This window comes from Elgaria multicarinata, chromosome 7, assembly GCF_023053635.1.
Source record: "Elgaria multicarinata webbii isolate HBS135686 ecotype San Diego chromosome 7, rElgMul1.1.pri, whole genome shotgun sequence".
Taxonomy (NCBI): Eukaryota; Metazoa; Chordata; class Lepidosauria; order Squamata; family Anguidae; genus Elgaria; species Elgaria multicarinata.
In genome coordinates, this window is record NC_086177.1 from 85,010,077 (window position 1) to 85,026,813 (window position 16,737).

The window sequence follows — 16,737 nt, forward strand, 5'->3', positions numbered from 1 at the left end:
TTGGATTGTAACTCCCAATGGCCATGCTGCCTAGGAGTTGGGCCTGTTGCAGTCTGAAACTTCTGGGAAAATACTACTACTACTACTACTACTACTACTACTAATAATAATAATAATTTATTTATTTATTTATTTATTTATTACCCGCCTCTCCCATTGGATCGAGGCGGGGAACAACATTAAATATAAAAATACTATAAAATACAGTAAAATACATACAACTGATTAAAAACATATAAAAACTAATACATTATTAAAATATCAGCCAGGCATCTTAAAATTCGACTGGATGGGCCTGCCAGAAGAGATCAATCTTTATAGCTTTTTTGAATTCGGAAAGTCTGATAAGTTGGCAAATCTTTCCCGGCATGCCATTCCACAGTCTGGGAACAGCAGAAGAGAAGATCCTCTGGGTAATGGTTGTCAGCCCAGTTTTGGCTGATTGGAGGAAATTCTTCCCAGAGGACCTGAGTGTGTGGGACGGATTGTACGGGAGAAGGCTGATCTAAGAACACAGTACTTAGCGATTTAGAAAAGCTGTGTGTGCATGTTCCATATACATGCCGTTGGAAAGTAGATGGCATAATGCACTCTGGAAGTTTTATGGAACAATCGGCCACACCAATCCACCGTCAAATCATGCTGCATCTTACAGAAAACAGAAAATCAGCCATGACATGACTGGGTGGTAGGTGTCAGCCAGTTGGTGGCCTGTTCCATATGTGATGAAAATGAACATTGCATGCCAAATTCTTACAGTGAGTTTTAATTAACATTTATGAATTCAGAATGCATTCCCTTCAATTCCTCAAAGCTAATTTTTATTTATTTATTCAGAATTCATTGAATTTAATGCTTCCTCTCCAGTGGTATAAATATTTTCCTGGCATTCATGGGGAAGACAGACTAACAATTCTAGTATTGCACAAAATAGATACCATGGTACTTTGTGACAAAATTTAGAACAGGAGGAAAAGAACAAGATGTACCCTTTCTCCTAGAACAGGTGACCCCCTCGCCGGAAGCAATTTCCCCTCCCCTGCTTAATATCTTGCACTCCCTTAAGTACTCCATTTAGTATATCAAGCTTGGTAGTGGTGTGCTCTGAAATCTGATTGTTCCCATCTCTGTCTGCATCATCTGTTTGTCCCAAACATTCAGTTGCCATCACTGCCCCCCTGATGCTCTTTGGACTTTTAGTCCACAACACTGTCCATTTGTCCTCTTTGTATCTGTTTTCTAATGACCAAGTCAGCAAATGTTTAGTTCTTTTACCTTTTGAGCTTCCTGTTTCTGCAACCTTCCTTGGCCTTGCCATCCTATCCTAGTTTGGCTTCTTGCCCAAACTTCAGCTCTAAGTTGTGCTATGATGATAGGCCTTCTGACCTATACTTATTTATTTATGTATGTATTTATTACATTTATATCCCACCATTTTTTCCTCTTGCAAGGAACCCAAGGCGGCTTACATGATCCTCCACTTCTACATTTTACCCTCGCAACAACTCTCTGAGGTAGATTAGGCTGAGAGATAATGGCCATAGCTAGACCCAAGGTTTATCCCTGGATCATCCAGGGGTCAAACCTGTTCATCTAGGTGACACACAGGGGATTCAGTGCTCAGGCAGGGGCGAACCCTGGATGATCCCAGGAAAAACCTTAGGTCTAGCTGTGGCCAATGACTGGCCCAAAGTCATCCAGTGAGCTTCATGGCCAAGTGGGGACTAGAACTCGGATCTCCTGAGTCCCAGTCCAACACTCTAACTAATATATCACACTGGCTCTATACTATGGTCATATGCTAGCAATGTGATTAATATGCTGATTAATATATGATTAGTAAACAATGTGTTTTTCCTTCATTTATAGTGGGTCACACTATTGGTCCATCTAGCTTGACATTGACTACTATGGCTGGCAGCACTCCACACCTTCTACCTGATCCTTTTACCTAGAGATGTCAAGGATTGAATCTGGGGCATTTTGCCTGCAAAGCACAGGGTCTACCGTTGTGCTATGCCTCCTCCATAGTATTTATTCCAGCCTTCCCCAACTCCAGTTATACTGGACGACAGTGCCCATCATCCAGATGTTCTGGACTATAATGCCCATCATCCAGATGTGTAGGCCAACCCATCTGGAGGGCACCAGGTTGGGGAAGGCTGACTTACATTAACTAATTTTATATAGGTAATGCTATTTAACGGGCTGTAGCTGGCCAAGTAAGTCGCTTGAGTGCAATCCTTTTTAATCTTCTTTGTATCAGTTACAGAACTTTTCTTTCGGAAGATGCAGGCCCCGGTATATTGGTGGCCACCATCCATGCAAAAGATCCTGATGGAGATGGAGTGTTGTACTTAATTACTGGAGGAAACGAGGAAGGCAATTTTGAACTGGATAGCCATAAAGGTAGGAGAGGATGTCAGGTGCTACTCTTCCTCCATTAGGCTTACACACACTTACACACACACACATGACCCACTGTAGGCTGTGGAGGCTGGTGGTTCTGATGTCAGCGGGGTGGTGAATCCACTCTTGAGTTTCAGTCGGAACCAGTCAGAAGTGGAAGCACCTTTAGGGTTCTGAGTGAAACTCGGAGCAGATGCCTCGCCCCACTGACATCAGAGCCGCCACCTCCACTGGCTGTACACCTTTCCCAACTTGGTACCTTCCAGATGTGTTGGACTGTAACTTTCCATAATTCCCAGCCATCGCTCTTAGCCAAAACCCAGAAAGGGCGACACCTTTTCGCCCCTGCACTCTGAAAAGCTTTCTTTCCAGGGTTCCAATTTATTTATTTCTATCTTTCTTTTTCTTTAAGCTTATTCAGTTTGTAGCTTCCTATGAATTAGATTGAGATTGAGTCATCCTGGGAGCAGACCCATTGAAATCAATGGGAATTAAGTCAGTTGTGACTAAGTTTTGATCCGACCTTCTGTCTCCTGGCTTAACTCTAGAATGAAAAGACTTTGCTGGCACCACGGAGGTAGAATGAATGAGCCAGTGAAAGGTGTGGTGCTAATAAATGACATCAGCCCACGTGAAGAGGCTGCCTGCCCACCCTTAATTGAACTGACCATCTGACCAGTTGGGTTATCTTGCTATTTATTTTAATGGCACTGGCTCAGTTCAGACAACATGTTTCTTAATGGTGGTTTCAGAACTTCACGGGGGAGTTTTTTTACACCACGGTTGAGAAATGTGTTGTGTGGTAGGAAAACGCTCCACACAGAATATTCACGCTGTGCAGAGAAGAGTTCCTGCACAGCCATTGTATTGCGTGTGGAGGGCTCTGTGGGGTCTTCCATTGCATTGAGTTGACTTTTCCCACTGGGTACAGAGTTCCCTGGCAAGAGTGGCGAAAGGAGAGAGTGCTGCTCTAGGAGAGCTGCCAGGATTGGTTTTTTGTAGCAATCGCTAATGGGATACCATCAGGAGGACTGGGGGAGGAGAGGGGATGGAGGAACTGTCAATCAAACATCACAGTGGATTTTACTCAATTCCATGGTAGCCCATGGTGGAGTCAGAACGTGTTGTGTGGGGAGCTAAAAACTCCACCGTTGAGTGGAGTTTTCACACTGCGTTGACTAACGTGTTGTCTGAACTGAGCCACTGTGGTGTTTTTTAACACAGAGGTGCAGAAACCCTGGCCCATGGGCCAAATTTGGCCTACCTGGGGTCCCAATCTGTCCCCAGATGACCATGCTCCCTACTCCCAGCCCCAGCCCCTTTTCCCAAGTGGCCAAACATTTGGTAGTTTCCTGCTTTTTTTTGTGCAGTTTTCCCCCATTCTAAAAGGTTGAAAGGCCTCTCCTAAGGTTAGTGTGACTGGCAGGAAATGCTTTAAGCTAATATATGCTGGGGGTGGGGAGGTTTGCATATTTTTGGCCTCACTCCTTTTGTCTTAGGTTTCTCCCAATTTGCCTTTGGCTCTGCCCAGCATTGGAAATGTGGCCCCCGGGAGCTTCTCAAAATGAAAGTCAGCCATCCAGCTGAAAGAAGTTCAACACCCCTGTTTTTTATTTATTTATTTATTATTGCATTTATATTCCACCCTTTTTCCTCCAAGGAACCCAAGGAGGTATACATAATCCTCCTCCTCTCCATTTTATCCTCACAACAACAACCCTGTGAGGTAGGTTGGGCTGAGAGTCTGTGACTGGCCCAAAGTCACCCAGTGGGCTTCCATGGCCAAGTGGGGACTAGAACCCGGAATTCCCGATTCCCAGTCCAACACTTTAGCCACTGCACCACACTGGCTTATTGACTCAGCCCTCCTCCATTTACACTCATTGAATCCCTGTATGCCCAGTAGGTGAGGTGCAGCCTTTTCTTTGTGTTGTTGTCACTTCACTTCCCCCCCCCCCTTCACTCTTCCTGAATCTAGGTATCCTGAGACTTCGCAGAAACCCTCCGCCTAAACTGAAGGGCCCGCAGTATGTTTTAAACATCTCTGCTGTAGATGACAATTCCTCTGGGGGACCAAGATCTCTCAGCAGCTTTGCTGAGGTCGTGGTAGGAATTAACGACATCAACAACAATAAGCCTGTTTTCAGGGAGGTGAGCAGATTGTCTGCAAACGTTTTTGGATAGCGATTCTTTTGTTAGTAGTGCAATTGTTAGAAATTTCGGGTTGGTTGTTCACATGGGGAATGTGAGTTCCTGACTGGTGTGGAAAGGTGAATGTGTGAAAGAGACAGAGAACATTTGCCTTCTGTGAAACTGGCGTTGTGCCTTCTGTGAAAAGGAGCTGAAAACGAGGTCAAGGCTGTGTGTTTTAGGGCTTGTAGTAAGGTTCTTGGGCAAGTTACTCGTCTTTCAGCCTCACCAATTTGCCTCCTATGAAATGGGTGTTTTGTGACTGGCAATGGCCACCACAGCAGCCATTTTGTAATGGCACCAACGACAGCCTTCTAAAATTCCAAACGTGTCCATGGGTCCTAAAGATTCCCCCCACCCTGCTTAGCATAACTGCCAAGGGGCAGAACAATCATTCCCCAGCACCACCTTCTAGATCAACTGACCATCTGCGTAGGAGCAAAACCACCACAATGCTGCACCTCCAACTCCTAACCCAGCGAATCTATCCAGAAGAATAACATAGCCAATGGTATTGAAAGCCAGCCAGAGATACAACAGGGGGTGCTTCCAGACAGAGGGCTCCTAGGGCTACCAATTGCAAGGTGTTGTGTAACAATGCCATCTTTTCTTTCTTAATGGATTTTCCATGGTAAGAAACAAGACAGGAGAAAGGGTAGGAAAATATGGGAAGGTTACGAGTGGAAGACAATAACGACGTCTGGATCACCCGTAAAAATTATGTGAGTGAGGTAGGGTGATGGCACTATTAATTAGGGATGTGCTCCGCTTCTAATCGGACCAGCGAGTTAGAAGCGGAGCGGGGTGCTTCGCCTCCCCTTAAGGCAGAGGCGAAGAGGATCGAGGTGAAGGCGGATCCTTCGCCTCGATCCGGAGCTCTGCTGGAAAGGTAAGTGGGGTTTACCGGGCCCTGCCGCTGTCGCTGTGGCGACAGCGGCAGGGCCCGGTAAACCCCACCTCCTCTCCCTTACCTGCGTCCGTCCGCGGTCTGTCAGCTTCTTCAATTGAGCCCGCGGTTCAACCAGGAAGTCTGGGCCACACTTGCGGCCCAGACTTCCTGGTTGAACCGCAGGCTCAATTGAAGAAGCCAACGGACCGCGGACGGAGGCAGGTAAGGCCCCCCTCCCCTTTGGTCCCTTACCGGGCTCTGCCGCCGTTGCCGCACGGGCGGCGACGGCGGCAGGGCTCGGTAACCCCCCCCGCCCTCCTCTCCCGGCCTTACCTGGCGCCACTCCCCTCCGCTACGGAGCTCCGATTCGGAGCCGGAGCTCCGGAGCGAAGAGGAGCGGAGTATGGGCGGAGTGGCATAGAGCGGAGCGGGCCGATCCGAAATTTTCTGATTTCGGAAATTTCGGAGCGGGGGGTCCGTGCACATCCCTACTATTAATGCCATGTCTGGAAGCACCCCTTACCTTTTCCTTTTTAAAAAAAATTACTCTGATGCTGTGTGCTTTCCTGCACTTTGTTCGGATTCCAGTGTGCTGAGTGTTACTTGGTAAGTCATTTCTGTTAACTTGCTAATTTTACTTGCATTTTAGTGTGCTTACTACAGTGACAGCACCTGGGTTCTAGAAAATCAGCCACCAGCCACCTTCGTTCTGCAGGTGGAAGCCTACGATGCAGACCTTGGATTGAACGGAGAAGTGAAGTATGGCCTCATGCACAGAGATGGAGCTTCTCCAGGCTTCAGTATTGATCCTGATTCAGGTAGGAACAGCCGTACATGTTCCACCTCACCCAGCTGTCCTGCAGCGAGTGGCCAGATCCTGTTGAATCTGCAAGTGTCACCAGCACTTTCACAGCTCTGAGAACACTTTTTCTGACTTTTGTAAAGCCGCCCTGGAAACACTACTAAAAGAAGGGCAATATATAAACAAGAAATAAAATATAATAAATCTGCTTCCACTGGGGGAGAGGAGAAGTGGTACTAGGGAAAAGAAGAATGCATAATTGTGTATATTTCCAGATTTAAAGCCCAGTGTGTGTGAGGGGGATGGGGATGAGGACGAGGGTGGGGGAAGAGCCATTTAGAAGGGCGATTTGGCAGGAAAGAGCAGGAAGACAAAGGGTTAAATGCTCTCAGTTGCTCCCAGGGAATGACTTTTCATCATTTAAATTGGCTCTTAGGGTAACATTATCTGCTTCGATGTGTATATCCTAGTAACACCCTCCTGCAACCAGGCACCCTCCAGAAGCACTGGACTGCAACTATTGGCCATGCTGCCTGAGGCTGGTAGGAATAATAATTCAGCACATCTGGCGGGCACCAGGTTGGAGAAAGCTTAAGGAGAGCCTGGTGTTGTGTTTTTAAAAAGAGTTAACAAATTCCTTTGGATAGTATCCAGTGTTAGTCATACTTAGAGTAGATGTATTGAAATGAATGGGACTATTCATTTCAGTGGGTCTACTCTAAGCAGGATTAACATTGGATACTATATATTTGAATACACAAGTATTTATGGGGGGTGGAATCTAAGACTCGTAATGCATTTCAAGTGGATTGTTGTTCTGCTTATTTCAGCAGGAATTTATGATGCTTTCTGCCTCTGCCTCTCCTCCTCCCATTACTTTTCTATACCGCCCCATAGCTGAAGCTCTCTGGACAGTTTATATAAGATTAAAACATTAAAAATGATTTAAAAATTTTAAACCATAAGAACATACCACAGACAGCATATACAAGACAGTATACACGTTTTCTTGCTTTTTCTTTTTCTTTACCCTGAAGAAAAGAAATGGGCTCAAACACATTGGGAGTTTGGAAACTTCTTCAGAAAATGTTTGTGCACCTCTAGGCTATGTTGAGAAATATAAGAAAGGGAATGGGAGAAAAAGGGAGTCCTTTGTGCAACCCAAAACTTTGCTAGGGAAAGGCTTTTAGGGAGCTTGAACAGTGTGGATAAGTGTGGATGAGTTGCTGCAGTTTGTTAAAAACGTCTGATTAAAGCCAGGGAAAGGCCTGGTTTCTCTCTCTCTCTCTCTCTCTCTCTCATGGCATTGTTCCTGTTCAGGTGTTATCACTACAACACGAAGTTTCGACCGAGAGAAGCAGAGGGAGTATACTCTGTCTATAACAGCTACAGATCAAGCTCAGGAGCCACTGATTGGCATGTGTCAAGTCACTGTCTTCATTGCGGACATGAATGACAATGACCCAAAGTTTGAGAACAGCCGCTATCAATGTGAGTAGGCACAAACTGTTGTTTATTTTCTGTGTGCAAAGGGTCAGAGTTAATAGCAGGGATTCTATTGCTGTTCTGTGCCAGCAAGGGAATACCTGCGGTTATCTCCAATTTCAGATTGGAGGTAACCACAGGGGTGCCCTTTGGTCTTCTGGAGGCTTGGAACCTAAGCCCCACCCCTGAAGGAACCCCAAGAGGCTCTGCAGGCCAGATTGGAGTAGGTTCTGCACCCCTTTTGTAAGGGGATGATATCATCCTTATCACCATCATTATCATTTACATCATTGTCACTATCATTGTCATCACTTTCACCATCATTGTCATTACTGACATCATCACTGTCATCATGATTAATTAGGATGTTGATCTTGATGCGATAACAGCCAAGCAGTACTTAATAGTTCAGAGGCTCTCCAAGGAGATGCCATAGGAAGCTGTCTTACGCAGAGAGGACCATTAGTCCATGTAGTTCAGAGGAGCCCGCACTGAGCCACAGGCCTTTGCCAGAGACAGAATGCTGAGCAGGATAGACCCATGACTTAATCCAACAAGGCAGCTTGTATGTTTCCATGAGTACAGGGGAAAGGCAGCACAAACAGGTATGCAACAAAAGAGAGCGACTTTTGCCATTAGACTTATTTTAGCCTGCAGGACAATGCAATGTTTCCATCAATTGATTATGTCACTTAACAAGGCCAGCATGTGGTCAGAGTGAACAGTGTGCTTATCTTTCCAAAGACTTCCTTCGTGAAGACACCCCAGTGGGAACAAGTTTCCTCTGTGCCACTGCCCATGACGACGACCAAGGGGTGAATTCCGCCATCACTTACTCCATGTTACAGCAGGAGCCGGAATACTTCAAAATCAACCCCAGCACAGGCTGGGTGTATGTGAATCACTTGATCTCCCAGGTATCCTTCTGTTTATAGCGTATCATTTTTCAGCAGCTGAAATACCTGCTGGATCTGCTTTTTGCAGTCTGTTCTAGCAAATCGATGTTCACATTTTAGTGAATGGCTGTTGCAAATTCTTTTGCAGACATTTCAGATAAATAGATACATCCTAGCCACAGACGGAGGGAACCGGAGCAGCACTGTGGAACTGACAGTCACTATTACTGATGTACTTAATCAGTCGCCGCAGTGGGACAGAAGTGCATATTTCGTGGCAATCCCAGAGAGCACCCCTCGTGACACCAAGATAGTGGTATGCTCTGGGGTTTTTTAAACGTCTCATTAATATCAACCTTAAGATTATAGGAAACTGCATTATATTGGATCAGACACTTTGTCTATTGAGACTTGTATTCTCTACTCTGCCTTCCCCAACCTAGTATGCTCTAGATGTTTTTGGACTTCATTTCCCATCAGCCCCAGCTAGCATTCCGCACCATTTGCCTTAAGGCAGTGGTGGGCAGGCTTCAGGCATATGAGATCTTTGGATTTGTTTGTTTTACTGGGACTCTAAGCTCCACCTAATTCACACCCTTAGAATTAAAGTATTCTGACCCCAGGAATTTGCGTTGGGTACCAGAACTGAACTGAGCTCATAGTTGTTTCACAAAAAAATATTTTCCTGGGAACCCCAAGTTCTCTTCATTTCAGCAGTATAATTTAGAGCAGGAAGGGAGTCATTTTGTTGCTCCTATTAAATGCCAGAATTTCTTAATGATCTATTACAAATCACCCAGTTATCTACTGATACAAGCCCACATTGAGTGAAATGGCACCATCTGCTTGTGCTGCCCAGCAACTGGCATACAGAGGCATGCTGCCTCCGATACTGGAGGTACTATATAGCCATCGTAACTAGTAGCCATTTATTACTTTCCAGTAATAAAGCAATAAAATGTTAAAACATAAACCATAGGGATTCAGTACCATTTACTAAAATCAGCACCGAAAGAGTTGGCATGATGCCTTCTGAAGATCTGTTGAAAAAAGGAAGGCTTTGACTTGATTCCTGAAGGCTAATATAGAACTCCCTACACAGGGTTCATTGGAACATGGCCTTATACTGAGTAAGAGTTAGGAGAGCCAATGTGGTGTGGTGGCTAAAGTGTTGGACTGGGAGTCAGGCGATCCAGGTTCTAGTCCCCACTTGGCCATGGAAACCCACTGGGTGACATTGGGCCAGTCACAGACTCTCAGCCCAACTTACCTCACGTGGTTGTTGTTGTGAGGATAAATGGAGAGGAGGAGGATTATGTACACCGCCTTGGGTTCCTTAAGGAGGAAAAAAGGCAGGATATAAATGCAATAATTAAATAAATAAGACCCTTGGTCCATCTTGCTCAGTGTTGTCAACACTGAATAGCAGCAATGGCTCTCCGGGGTTTCAGGCAGGACTCTTTCCTCGCCCTACCTGGAGAAACCAGGTATCGAACCTGGGACTTTCTGCATGCAAAGCATGTGCTCTAGCACACTGAGCTATGGCACAAGGCAGATGAGATGCCAGTGGTGCGCCTAGTGGGCACCAGTTTCCTCAAAGGTGTCTATATACAGCATATGTCTGCATCTCTGATAAACAGACCACCCCCGCCAGGGTTTGGTTCCTTTAGCTCCAAAGTTCATTTGTGTTCTTGCTAGGATCTGGATCCCCATAGGAGATACATGTGGCAGTGGTTAGAAGGGTGATTACCAGCAGGGAAGGAGAGCTCTGAGAGAATAGAAGAATTGTTATATTGGCTCTTTGCTCTAAGCTCAAACTGGCCTGAGGGAACAGGTGTGTACACTTGTCAGTACACCTTCCCACATGTTGTTCTTGCTTGCTGTTTTTGTTTCTTTCCAGACTGTCAAAGCCACGTCCCCTCTTGGTGATCCAAGGGTTACATATCATCTAGAGGAGGGTCAGGTTCCGGAGACGAACATGCCGGTGCGTTTCTACCTCAAGCCAAATAGAGCAGATGGGTCCGCTTCGCTTCTCGTTGCCGAACCCCTTGACTTCGAAACCACCAAGTTCTTCATGTTGAGCATCAAGGCTCAGAACGTAGCTACAATTCCCTTGGCCTCCTTCACCACAGTCTGTGTTAATGTGACAGGTTAGTTACCTTTGTGGAAAACAATTCCTTACTGCATTATATTTTTGGACGTTACTGAAACATGTATGATGACGCTTAGGGCACAGAAGTGTATGGATGTTCAAGGCTCACCAGCTTCTTCCCAAGGCCCCAACTCAAGCAAGGAAAAACTATTATAAGAACATAGGAAGCCATCTGATACTGAGTCAGGCCCTTGATCCATCTAGCCCAGTATTGTTGACTCTGACTGGCAGCGCCTCTCTGGGGTTTCAGGCAGAAATTTTTCCTCCCCTACCTGGAGATGCAGAGGATCGAACCTGGGACCTTGTGCATGCAAAGCAGGTGCGCTTCCAGAGAGCTACGGCCCTTCCCGGAAGGCCCTTCTCAGACCAGCATTGGCAAAGGGAGCTAAGAAATGCCCCCCTCCCTCCTGAGCTAGTGGGGCTGTGGGGAGAGGCCATGGCTCAGTGGTACAGCACATGACTTGCATGCAGAAGGTCCCAGGTCCAATCCCTGGCAACTCCAGGTAGGGCTGGAAAATTCCTGCCTGCAACCTTGGAGTAGGGTGACCGTATGAAAAGGAGGACAGGGCTCCTGTATCTTTAACAGTTGTACTGAAAGGGAAATTTCAGCAGGTATCATTTGTATATATGGGGAACCTGGTGAAATTTCCTCTTCATCACACCAGTTAAAGCTGCAGGTGCCCTGCCATCTTTTAAATCTGGTCACTCTTGTATAGCTCCTGCAGCTTTAACTGTTGTGATGAAGAGGGAATTTCATACAAATGACACCTGCTGAAATTCCCTTTTCTATGCAACTGTTAAAGATACAGGAACCCTGTCCTCCTTTTCATATGGTCACCCTACCCTGGAGAGATGCTGCCAGTCAGTGTTGCCAATATTGGGTTAGATGGACTAAGGGTCTGACTCAGTACAAGGCAGGCAGCTCCCTATGTTCTTAGTCTCCTCCTTCCAGCCTTACATAGTGAGCCCCTATTGTCCAGGTGGTTGCCCCGTTGTGTGTCCTGTCGTGCTCTTCAAAAGAGCCTTTCTCTCCCTGGGTGGATCGTGAACCCTTGATCTTGTGCATACTCTGTGCAGGCCTCCTGTTGTGCTCCAGAACAGTGGTTGTGAGGAGCATAAGGGGATTCAAACCTCTGCTCATGGGGATGCCAGAGGGCCTGCAGCACCAGGGTCACTGCTGTTTATGCTACTGGGGCTGATGGAGTGGGGGGTGATGTGGCACCATTGTGGTGATACAGGAGAGTGCTGTAGGCCTATCCTTGTCACTGTGAGCAACCGGGCACCCTCTGTGTGGGGGTGGCAATGGTGGCACGAACACTGCAGTACAAACATAAAGACGACTCCTGTATTGGTAGTAAGGACTGATTCATATCATCAGCTTTGCCTGATGCAATCACCTGACAAGGATATAATCCCCTTTTCTTGTATTAAAAGGACACCCAGAACTGCAGAGTCTGGTCTGAATGAAACATGCAAGCCCCCGTGGCATGCTTGGTCTTTGCATACAGAATAGTGGCTGTGAGTGGACAGTCTGGGCCGCGACCACAGTGTGGTGGGGAAGAAGGAATTTAACCCTTTGACCCTGCTGCAGACCTGATCTGGGTTAGCTCCTCTTTGCTTCAGACACTATTTGCCTGGGTGGAAAGTGACTGTTATCACAAACGTTGCGTTTCCTCCCAAGCAAATAACAATCTGGGGCAGGAGGTGATGGGGGGGGGAGATGTAGATCAGAACCACATTCGGGGGGGAAGGCTTAAATCCCCTCCTCCCACCATGCTGTGGTCCTAGTCTGGATTCGGACCTGTTGCAGCTGCTATTTAGGAAAGACAAAACCAAGCACGCAAGAGCCAGTCTTGTGCTTCACAGCATCCGTGGTTTGACCGTGTGTTCCAGCGACAGCATGTGTGGAGGGGTGGGATGGGGTGGGGTGGAGTTTGGTGGGGGTTTTTGTTCTTGCAGAAGAGCTATTCGACATGGCACAAAGCAGCAGTGGGGCGGGGATGGGGGGTGGAAGAGGGGCAGCTTTAGTAGGATACAATCCAATACAGCAAAGTCTTGTTTATGAAATGAGAAGTGTATGCCTGGTGTACCTATGAAATAGGGATCAAAGGTGTTGACAGCGAGGCGGAATGTATTCCTCACATGGCTTTAAGTAAACATTGCTATATTGAATTAAAATGGTGTATCTGATGTCGTGGCCTGGATGTTGCTAAGCATGCCTTTTGTTCAGCAGATGTCAATGATAATGTCCCATTCTTCACATCTTCTGCTTACGAGGTTTCTGTTCCTGAAGGAGCAGCTATTGGTACCTCTGTTGTACAGGTTCTAGCTACCGATTCAGACTCCGGACTCCATGGAGAGGTTCGTATTTACCTCCTTCCCCTGCCCTTTTTTTTACTAAGAGCAAGTGAGAAAATACAACATATAATGTTATAAACCAGCATTCCGCAAACTGGTACCCTCCAGGTGTGTTGGACTGCAACTCACCTTATCCCCTGCCATCATGGCCGTGGATGGACGTCTGATCCTGCAGGGCTCTTCTTATATGCCTGAGATTGTGGAGATATACTGCCAGGGTAGAGACATTGGGCTAAACTCAGAGCATCTCTGCATAAAGGGAAATTGCATTGTTTACCCGGGGCTGTTGTGCTTCCTGGTTCTTTGGCATAATTGATATGGGCTGCATTACATAAGAGGAGAGGGATGACAAGGGGGAAGATCCTGCTGTTTCCCAGGACTCCTTTAAATAGCAAACTTACTTGGGAGTAAGCCTCATTGAACACAATGGGACTTACTTCTGAGTAGACACATGGGTAACTACTAGCATAAACTAAACAGAAGGAAGATTTTTTTTAAAAAAAATCACAAGCATAACTCTAATAAGGCATAAGGAAGAGTCTCCATTACTTGGGACTAAGCCAGATCTGCCTCCCTTTGTTGCAGGGAGGCATTTTACCCTCTTCTCCCTCCGATGACAGGGAAAGTCCTTCCTCAGCAAATTTATAGCATAATGTCAACTTTACACACTGATGGTTTTGCGCCATTAGGGCTTTATTCCATCTTATCTCTGATTTTTTTAAAAAAGGGAATAAGGTGAGGGGTGGAAACCATGAGAGACATCCTGTTTGTTTACAGTGTCATGTAATCCACCTGAAAACTTCTATGAGAGGTCAGTCACAAGCATGCTATAAATAGTTTGTTTAGAGAAGCCCGCCACCTTCCCTATTCTGGTACTTTCCAGAGGTTTTGGACTGTAACTTCACCAACATCCGTGCACATGTTGGCAGTGCCCTCCAGGTTGCTGGCCTTGCTACGGAGAATGGCAAGGTCTGAAGGTTTTTTTTACTCACATTTACTTGAAAATACTTGAATGTGAGTAGAACCCTCTGTGCAATCAGGAACCCTGCTGAAGCAAGGCTCCCACTCGTGTGGAGGGTTCTACTAACCTTGCTGCTCAAGGTGGCAAGTGGATGTTAGGGGCAGGGCTTGCATGTCTGCCCCCCCCCCCAGTTTTTAGACCTCACATGTGCAGGCTGAACAGCCTGCATAGGGCTTGTCTCTCTGCTCCTCTTTCCTTATCTGTAAAAATGTGATGACCTATTTCTAGGTAGTTCTGAAGGAAGGAAGATGATTTAAAGATTACAAAGCATAAGCCTCATTTAGAATATTCCTCAACTGCAGGTCCACTACTCAATATTGAAGGACCCTAGTGAAGACTCCCAGTACTTCACCATTGACTCCAGGTTGGGAATCATTTCCACCCAAGCATCTTTTGATAGAGAGAAGAGAGGATCGTACTTGATTGAAGTTCAGTCTCAGGATTCTTCTGAATCAGCCAGGCCTGGTATATATGGGCAGCCTAACACAGGTAACCTCAGTGGATACATATATGTAAACTCAAGGAGTGAAGATAAAGCGCTAATACACTAAGCAGCAACAGCCCGACATAAGCCCTATTCAGGAGTTTAAATTACTAATGTGATGAGGGAATGCAGGGATGGGTGTGCTAGCTGCTTTCATCACCGCTCTTGCCACCACCACCACCACCCCTTGACCCAGAGGCAAATGTTTGCAGCAGGGAGCCTTTTTTTAACTTGTTTTTGGCTCCCCGCGCAATCTAGAACCCTGATTTCCCAGGTTTCTAGATCACTTGGGGAGGAAGCCCATGCAAAAAGGCTCCTCCAGTTTGCCCCCTGCCGCTGACAGGGGTGAGGCAGAGCTAGCACATTCCTCTCTGCTCCACCTCACATCATCATGTGAATAACACCTGAATAGGGCTGTTAATGACTCAGATTCTACTGTAGGGGCATAGAACCTTTTTCAGGCCAAAGGCCAAAAGCCATTTCTCGGTGAGGGCCCTCCAGTAGTGGGCAGGGGTAAAAGGGGTGTGGCCAAACATAAAGGGCATGGGGCTGAAATACCAGCATATTTTCCACTTAAAGCTCTTTGTGCTGGTAACTAAGCCTTAGGAGAGGCTTTTTTTTTTAGAAAAAAGGAAAAGCTCCACAAAAGTCATGGGTGAGGGAAATGGGTGGAGCCGGGCAAAGGGGTGTGGCTTTCAGGGCACCCTGGCAGGCGGGATTGAGACCCAGGTGGTCCAGATTTGGCCCTGGGCCCGAGATGCTGCACTACTCCCTTAATTTCTAACAACAAAGCCGTGTCTTGAGACTTCAGATGAAATATTTGCAGCAAGTTCAATGAAGCCTGCCATTACCAGGAAGTACCCCAGAACGAGACTGCTCTTCTGTTCTTTCTGCTGTTCTAAGGAAAGTCTCTTGATGCTGGGTGGCAAGGGGAGGGCCTCCTACATCCCCCTAGCCCCACGAGTTAGAAGAGAGCTCCAAATGTTTATTCTGAATAATGGATTATTTGTTTTTCAGATACGGCTTATGTGAGGATTTTTATCAGTGACATAAATGACAATGCTCCTGCTTTCCCACATTCGGTGTATGAAATTAATATAGATGAAGACAAGGACGTGGGGTATAGTCTTTTGATGGCAACTGCAAATGATAAAGATGAAGGTACAAAAACGCAACTTCCTTTTAGGTGCTGTACAATCTTGACCGAAGTGGCACCTTGGATTAGGAAGCGGTGATGGGAATGTTGACAGTGGCTGAGATGGCAATTGCTTTCTAATGAAAGAAACCTTTCCCCTCTGTGGCATAATAGTGGGTTTCTAGAATATAGGACATCGCAATAATGATAACAATTACATATCATATACTTTGCAAAATAAATGTCTCCAGAAACTAATGATTTTCAAACTATGTTTGCAATGTTCTGGGAGGATAAATGCTAGGGCTGTGCAGAGAAGATGTATTCACCTCAGAACCCTCCTCATTGGCTCAGAAAAGAGTTACCTCAGAACTGCATCATGCTCTGAAGCAGAGGCCCTCCAAGGCTCGTTTTCTGAAGCCTCTGATGTCCTCCGCATTGACTATAATGGGAACATCAACAAATACCTACAATTTCCCCCCCCCCCCCGAATTGGTTGAAATTTGCAGGCATTTCTGTCAAAAGGTTTAAAAAATTGATAGCCATTTGTTCATTTTCCTCAGGTAAGTCAATAGGAGACAAATGAAGATTCAGATTCTCTGAAGCGAGATTCTGTTCAAACCCGAGTCGAAGCAAGCATCCTCGGAAGCAGTCTGAGCTTACTACCTTAGTGAAGGCCACCAACTGCGATGGCTTTAAAAGGGGGCAAGACAAATTCATGGAAGAGAAGGCTGTCAATGCTCCTTGTCCTGATGGTGACATGCTACCTCCAGGATCGGAAGCAGTATGCCTATGTGCACCTGTTGCTGGGGAACATGGGCAGGAGGGTGCTGTGTACTGCTCGTAGTTTGGCCACTGAACAGAATGCTGGTCTAATCCAGTATGGCTCTTTGTATGTTCTTAATAACCCATTTTC

The 16,737-nt window shown here is 46.2% G+C and overlaps 1 protein-coding gene across 1 annotated transcript in view; it reads left to right on the plus strand.

Annotated features, from left to right (window-relative positions):
• The window catches only part of LOC134401955 (neural-cadherin-like), a 66,108-nt gene that overhangs the window by 20,900 nt on the left and 28,471 nt on the right, over positions 1-16,737 (plus strand). Inside the window, 10 exon segments of the mRNA XM_063131315.1 lie at positions 2,267-2,409; positions 4,388-4,560; positions 6,138-6,306; positions 7,611-7,781; positions 8,520-8,692; positions 8,820-8,987; positions 10,572-10,821; positions 13,057-13,184; positions 14,505-14,691; positions 15,704-15,847. Coding sequence (XP_062987385.1) covers positions 2,267-2,409; positions 4,388-4,560; positions 6,138-6,306; positions 7,611-7,781; positions 8,520-8,692; positions 8,820-8,987; positions 10,572-10,821; positions 13,057-13,184; positions 14,505-14,691; positions 15,704-15,847 — 1,706 coding nt within the window.